General features: G+C 52.8%; 1 protein-coding gene across 3 annotated transcripts; it reads right to left on the bottom strand.

Moving 5' to 3' along the window:
* Positions 1-351: 351 nt before the first annotated feature.
* On the bottom strand, positions 352-6,251 carry LOC123145105 (serine/threonine receptor-like kinase NFP). 3 transcript variants are annotated; one of them, XM_044564426.1, is made up of 4 exons: positions 4,757-6,250; positions 2,044-2,795; positions 729-869; positions 352-649 (listed from the first exon to the last, which is right to left on the bottom strand). In XM_044564426.1, exons 1-3 carry the CDS (start codon positions 6,143-6,145, stop codon positions 848-850), a joined length of 2,163 nt encoding a protein of 720 aa, XP_044420361.1. In that variant the 5' UTR covers positions 6,146-6,250; the 3' UTR covers positions 352-649; positions 729-847. The 3 variants fall into 3 exon arrangements, with proteins under 3 accessions (XP_044420361.1, XP_044420360.1, XP_044420363.1); XM_044564425.1 differs by lacking the exon at positions 352-649 and having other exon boundaries at positions 865-1,085; positions 4,757-6,251; XM_044564428.1 differs by lacking the exons at positions 352-649; positions 729-869 and having other exon boundaries at positions 1,747-2,795; positions 4,757-6,249.
* Between the last annotated feature and the right edge of the window lie 351 nt (positions 6,252-6,602).

The raw sequence follows: 6,602 nt of genomic DNA, 5'->3' as shown, positions 1-6,602 counted from the left end.
GTGCTAAAGAGGCAAGCGCAGACGAGGAGCCCCGAGGCCTCAGGCAAAGGTTTCCATATCAGTGCAACGAGACCAAGACCAGCAGGACGGCAGGACGGAGGTCACCGTGGAGCCCAAGACGGCGTCATCATCAGAGCCTTTGGCAGGCGAAGACCACCTTTAGTCAGGATAACTAGTACTAGTTGTCTCCCTTGAAATTTGGCCGTTGTGGCATCCCTTCCCGCCAACATTTGGGAAGAGGACCAGGGCCACTATAAATAGGGCTAGCCACCACAGTAGGAGGTAACTGATCCGGGGCCATTCAGATCATCCTCATCCACACACACTCACCAAGCACAAGAGCACCTCTCCTCAGGAGGCTGTTCTTCCCTTGTAACTGTTCCTCCTCAGCCCAAGAGGCAATCCACCACACCACACCACACCACACTGGAGTAGGCTATTACACCACATTGGTGGGCCGAACCAGTATAAACCTTGTGTCCCTTTGTTTTGCGAGTTCGACGCGTTGAGCCTTAAGATTGCGGTGAGGGAGAGTACTAGGGGAAGGAGAGATCTTCGTGCGCACCCCAGTGTTTGAACCTCAAGGATTTTGCCGGAACCCGAAATCCGACAGTTGTCCTCGTACAACCCTTCCCCTCCGCTGTTTTACCTGGGTACAGACAAATAGATTGTAAACTACAAGCAAGGGAGAACATATGCTAAATTCATTACATGTGAAACCAACGTACCATCATAAATTGCATACAAATCATCGTAGTAAGGGAATGCTTTGTATCTCCACTTCTGTTGGTCTGTGCTCAATTCATCCCATTTTTCATCAATGGTTGTTGGCATTTTTTTCAAAGGATCAAAACCGAAGCCACTCTTCTCTACAATAGATTTGACAATAAAATAATCTTTCTTCAACCGCTGCTCTCTAAATTTAAGTTGAGAAACAGTAAAATTAGCTCTCGGAAACTGATTGTTCAAGCGCGTTTTCTCCTATATTTTATGCATGTGGTAACGGTTTGATGCTGCAATCATGTGATGCTACTTCATTTCCTGTTTCCATTACTATCGGAGGGCATGGAGACAAGCTTCTCGTCCTGTTATAAAAAGTGACTGAGGCTATGTTTGATAGTAAAGTATTGTAAAAACCAAAGTATCAGTAAAGTATTGTAAAAACCAAAGTATCAGAAAACTATAGTAATTTACCCTGTAAGTATCAAATACCGTGGTTTTAATATAACACAATAGAGTATTCTCAATACTGAAAACCTGTTTGGTGCAGCGACCTTGTAAAAAAGACTGGCTAGCCGTTGGCTAAGCAGACTCGTCGGTTTTACCAACGGGGCTAGCAGTTGCGTGCACCAACAGATCAGCCCAAGAACGGCCATGTACATGGCGATAGAGCACCGTTTTTCTCCTAGCTAGCTAGCGTTGCCATGCAGATGCATAAGACCGGAAGCTTGCACATAGTGGCTGCGCTCAGGGCTTGTAGGTTATCAAAAGAGGACACTCGGCACCATGGCGTAGCCGGTGTCAACTTCACCGGGTCATAGAGGTGCGCGTGAACTGGAACCATGTAGTCAAGCTCAATGCAGTGCACTGTATCGTTGCAATATCGTTCTTGTTAGCTGCTCAGTTTTTTAAAAAGAGGTCTGAGGTTTTTTTTTCTATGCAGAGAAAAAATGCAGTTTTGCCAATACTAAAGTATTAAAATCACTGTTTTTAGGGGCAACCAAACAGCTCATTGCAAATAAACTATGATAATCTAAAAAACAGTAGTATTCGTAAAATATTTAAAAAATACTTTGCTACCAAACATGGCCTGAACGTAAAAATATACTGATATATACCGTATCCCGTGTATTTTCCACTCACTCATGATTTTTGGTACTATACTACTTGACCCACAGGATAATCTCACGGAGCTCCAACGTAACATAATGCCGCGTTATTATAGCTACTCCTATACACTAAATGCTTACCACCAGCTAGCTATATCGTCCGTGCTCACTGATTAACTACAAAGCAGAGCAGTACTACAAACAAGCGACTCACCGCGCGGCGATCTCGCCGCTGCCATCCACGGACACGCTCTCGCCGGAGTAGTCCGCGAAGTACTCGTCCGCCCTGGACAGGGTGTAGGCCACGTCCACCATGCTCGGCCGCTTGGCCGGGTCCCGCTGCAGGCACGCCCTGGCCACGCCCATCACGGTGGCCACGCTCCCCGGCGGGCAGTTCTGGTCGGCGAGCACGGGGTCCATCCACGCGGCCGCGCGCGCCTCCAGCCTGTCCTCCCGGCCGCGGAACACCTTCTCCTCCGCGTCGGCCAGCAGCAGGTCGCCGCCGCCGCCGTCCCCGGCGGCCTCGCGGCCGGACACGAGCTCGAGCAGGACGACGCCGTAGGCGAACACGTCCATCTTGGTGGTGACGAGGCCGTCGACGAGGTACTCGGGCGCGATGTAGCCCTGCGTGCCCACGATGTGGGTGGTGACCGCGTTGTGGCCGGTCTTGGCGAGGCCGAAGTTGGCGATCTTGGCGCGCATGCGGGCGTCCAGGAGGACGTTGCTGCTCTTGACGTCCTTGTGCACCACGCGCGGCCAGGTGTGCTCGTGGATGTACTGGAGGCCGTGGGCGAGGTCCAGCGCGATGTGGAGGCGCGTGCGCCAGTCCAGCCGCCGCGCGCGGGCGCGGTCCAGCAGGCACAGGTCCAGGGACCCGTTCTCCACGTACTCGTACACCAGGAAGCAGTCGCCCGTCGCCGTGTTGATGCAGAACCCCTCCAGCTTCACCAGGTTGCTGTGGTTCACCTGAAGGTCAAATAAATTTTATCATGTCCAGCTACTTATAAACTTGTACAGTACATTTAAAAGGCAATTGCTAGTATTTACGATCCGTTTTAACCACGTGGTCCGCAGTATTTGTGTATATTTGTTGCACTCTCACTAGTACTGGTACATGGCAATGAGCAGATTCGGCATTGGTACAAGCTTGCGCGTAGTGTGATTGCTCGTTGTTTTCTTCCGCGCTAGGTCCCTATCTCGCAAGTAGAATGCTTGAGTTGCTTGTCATATCCTTTTCTTGGGTGGTTGCAGCTTGAGCTTGGTGATGCAGTCTTGCAGATGTGATCAAAGTCATTGAGCTGGACAGCTAGTCAATGCCCCCATCGTACGTGTCAGCTTGTGCGAAAGCAGCCTTTGTTGAAAAATGTTTTCAGTCACGTATGTGATCAGCGTGCGACTCATGCGAGTAAGCTGATGGTAGCAAGTTGTGGGTCCAGGGCGGAACGTGCGTACTCGGGTTCATATTCGAGTACATTGTACATAGTCACCCGGATCTATCTAGATGCACTTGAATCGTTGAATGCGCAGACCGAGGCGGTGAGGGTAGAAAGAGTGGGAGATGTCCAGTGATGCCATGTCTCGAAATTCAAACTTAGAAGTTTTCAAATTTTCCAAAAGCATGTGTGAAATTGGCTTTCAAATATCTTTTTTCGAATTTGTCTTTCAATTTCTTTTATGGATTGTAGACACATATCTTGTGAAGATCCACAAAAAACTTAGAATTTTCTGAGAACTTACAAAATTGAAGTTTGAGATGTGGTATCAGAGGTATCATGTGAAGTTTGATATCACCTACTCCTTTCGTCCAGAAATACTTGTCGGGGAAATGGATGTATCTAGATGTATTTTAGTTCTAGATATATCCGTTTTTATTCATTTATCCGACAAGTATTCCCAGACAAAGGGAGTAATATTTCACCAAGAAAGGGTTTCTGCGTAACTAGAGCCCATTTCCCCCTTTGTTTTCTCGAAACCCCAACCCCTCCCCCCTTCCCCTTTGGGCGTGTCACCGGCCGGAGCGGGGATAGATGGGACACTAGGTAGCTTGTATACAAAGTAGATCTAGGTTTAGGTTTGCCCCGGTACCGCAATATATGCCGCTATAGAGCTTCATCCCAATTCTCGCTAGCGGCATCGGGTGGCTGCTTGGCTCCTTCTACTTTCGTCTATGAATGAAAAGATGGATGAAATCGTAGCAAGCATATAGAAGACTCACGGCTAATACGAGCCTTGGGATCTTCATCCTATGGTCCGGAAATCTGACCGTTTGCAAGTAGGCAGACAACAACTGATAAATAGACCACTCTAGTAAAGAAATAACGAGGATTTATGGACGCATCTCCTTGGAATTATTTCAAGTCCAAGTACATTGGCACCACTGCCAAGTGCCAACCGAACGGTGGGCCGTGCAGAACCAGCTCGATGAATCTGACGGCACTTGCATAGTGACAGGTCCAAAAAAATATTTCTTGTCTCCACTAATATCGTTATTGCAGGTACGGTTCAATTGACCCGCTTAAAAAATTAAGATGCGTTTGTATTTGTACACAAACAAAAAGAAGACAGTTTGTGACGTAACGTCATTGTACTCCGAAATGTAAGTATAAAACTCTGCACTACTTGTTCGTCGTCTGCTTGTCCAATTAACAAACTTCTCCTATCAATTTTTTTAACAAACTTCTGTGTTTTTTCACGAATAAGTATAGTAATGAACAGAAGTGTGTGCCCTCTTTTGTTTAGTTAATCTACTACAAGCACTAGCGTGTTATAAAATTGTTATGTCCCCGTCGGTGATTTTATATTTGTGGTGGATGAGCACGAACCATCTGAGTGGCCCGATCATCGATTTCTTTGTTATTAAACTTGAAAAGAGTTCAGTGTGAGCTCCCACGAAATGTTAATTAAGTTTTGGAAGGAAATGGCCGTACCTTCTGCAGGATCTTGAGCTCCTCGCAGGCATCCCACTTCATCTTCTTCACAGCGAAGACCTCGCCGCCGATGTTGGCCTTGTACACGCTGCCCTGGATGAGGTGCGCGTCGTCGAAACCGTCGGTGCCGCGCTGCAGCTCCTCCACCTTGAACACCCTGTACTTGTCCAGCCACTCGGATATGTCACTCACTAGGAATCTCTCCCCTCCCACGCCGCCGGAGCCGGACGCGCTCTTGCCAGACCTGCCGCCGTCGCCGCTCGCGACCGCGTCCCCTCGCCGCCCGTTCGACTTGAGCCGCCTCCACAGGCAGCCCAGGAGCAGCAGCTGCAGCAGCCACAGCCCACCGACCACGCCCAACCCGACGGCCAGCCCGGTGACCACCCCGTCTCGGTTGTCGGCCACGTCGCTCGGACCGGGCGTCGCGGTAGGCGGCGGGGACGGCGGCGTGGCCGACACGTCGTTGCGGGTCACGATTGGCGGCAGCCACTGCGGCACCTTCCGACGGAGCGGCACTAGTATCTCGGAGAAGAGCTGCGTGCCCCGCTCGGGCCCGTTGAGGGAGACGAGGGACTGCGCGTCGACGGCGAAGGCGGCGGCGATGGAGGCGTAGGTGTCGCCCTGCTGCATGACGTAGGTGACGAGCGCGGTGGCGTTTTGGGCGGCGGTGGGGCACTGGCAGAAGATGGGGAACGTGACCATGTCCCCGACCTCGAGCTTGGTGGGCACCACCGTGGGGTTGACGCGCTCCACGGCCTGGTACTGCGTGAGGTTCTGCAGCTTGGTGACGGAGACGATCCAGAAGGTGTCGCCGGAGCTGATCTGGTACTGCGTGGGCGCGTAGGCGTTGGGCGACCCGGAGGGGCAGCCGCACTGGAGCGGCACGAGCAGCGGCTGCCCCGCGGCCGGCGCGGCCGAGGTGGACAGGTTGTTGGCGTGCGCGAGCATGAAGCGGCTGACGCCGAAGAGGTCGCCCTCCGCCGCGAGGTCGAGCGGCACCCCCGCGAAGCCCGCCCGGTACAGCGCGTAGGCCTGGCAAGGGTAGGTGCCGTTGGCGGAGCAGTTGAACCCCTCCACGCTGGCCGGCGCCGGCGTGGCGCTCGCGTTCTGGGACCGCGCCGGGGCGGCGAGCGCGCACAGGCAGAGCAGCGTGGTCAGCAGCCGCCGCCGCGTCAGGGGCGTCATGGCTTGCGCTGCGGACCGGAGGGCGAATGGACGAGGTTTGGGGCGGTGGTGGTGGTGGCTCGCGGGCGGCAGCTCGGGGGTGACATATGCGGGAGGACGATGGTGTTGAGCTGCTGCTCCGGCGGCCGTTGTCGTGAGCGGCGGACTCGTCGGGTGTGGGTGCGGTTGCGGCCGCCTGCCTGCGCTCGTCGGGTTCCGGAGCATCTTTTTCCAGCCGGTGTTTTGACTCTTGACTCGTGCGGGGCGTGTCCGATATGACGCCTTCGCGTTCTCGTGTGGATCGGACGGGGTTCCTCCACTCCGGTCGCCGTCACGGTCAGATGAGGTTTGCTTTTCCAAATTGCGCTTCGACTAGCAACAAGGATTTGTCCGCCGGACCCGGTCGATGCCTGTACGGGGTGAGGAAGAAACGTGCTTGGACTTTGGAGATGCGGCACTACGTGTCGCGCTGTGTATGTTGTTCGTGAAAGAAGGGGCGGGCATGCAAGACTTCATCGCATGGCACTTCGACGAGAAGGGTGTGCATTCAGTGAAACGGGCGTATAAACTCCATGTCAAAATGCATGAGATCACGAATGAGCTGGAGGCAGGCAGGAGCGGAGATGTGCATGGGTCGCTGGACGCTTGCGAGAGCACGTTCTGGAGCCGTATTTGAAAGATG

This window comes from Triticum aestivum, chromosome 6D (genome assembly GCF_018294505.1).
Source record: "Triticum aestivum cultivar Chinese Spring chromosome 6D, IWGSC CS RefSeq v2.1, whole genome shotgun sequence".
NCBI classification, from domain to species: Eukaryota; Viridiplantae; Streptophyta; class Magnoliopsida; order Poales; family Poaceae; genus Triticum; species Triticum aestivum.
Note: the sequence above shows the minus strand (reverse complement) of the source record. Positions and strands in the feature narration are given on the sequence as shown.

What these genes read in the sequence shown, in the direction of transcription:
- LOC123145105 (XM_044564425.1), bottom strand. Translation starts at nt 6,145, where the DNA reads ATGCTCCGGAACCCGACGAGCGCAGGCAGGCGGCCGCAACCGCACCCA. An exon ending in AGCTCAAGATCCTGCAGAAG is followed by an intron (nt 2,796 to 4,756) that starts GTACGGCCATTT and finishes TTTGACCTTCAG; the next exon opens with GTGAACCACAGCAACCTGGT. An exon ending in AGCGGCGAGATCGCCGCGCG is followed by an intron (nt 1,086 to 2,043) that starts GTGAGTCGCTTG and finishes TTTTTATAACAG; the next exon opens with GACGAGAAGCTTGTCTCCAT.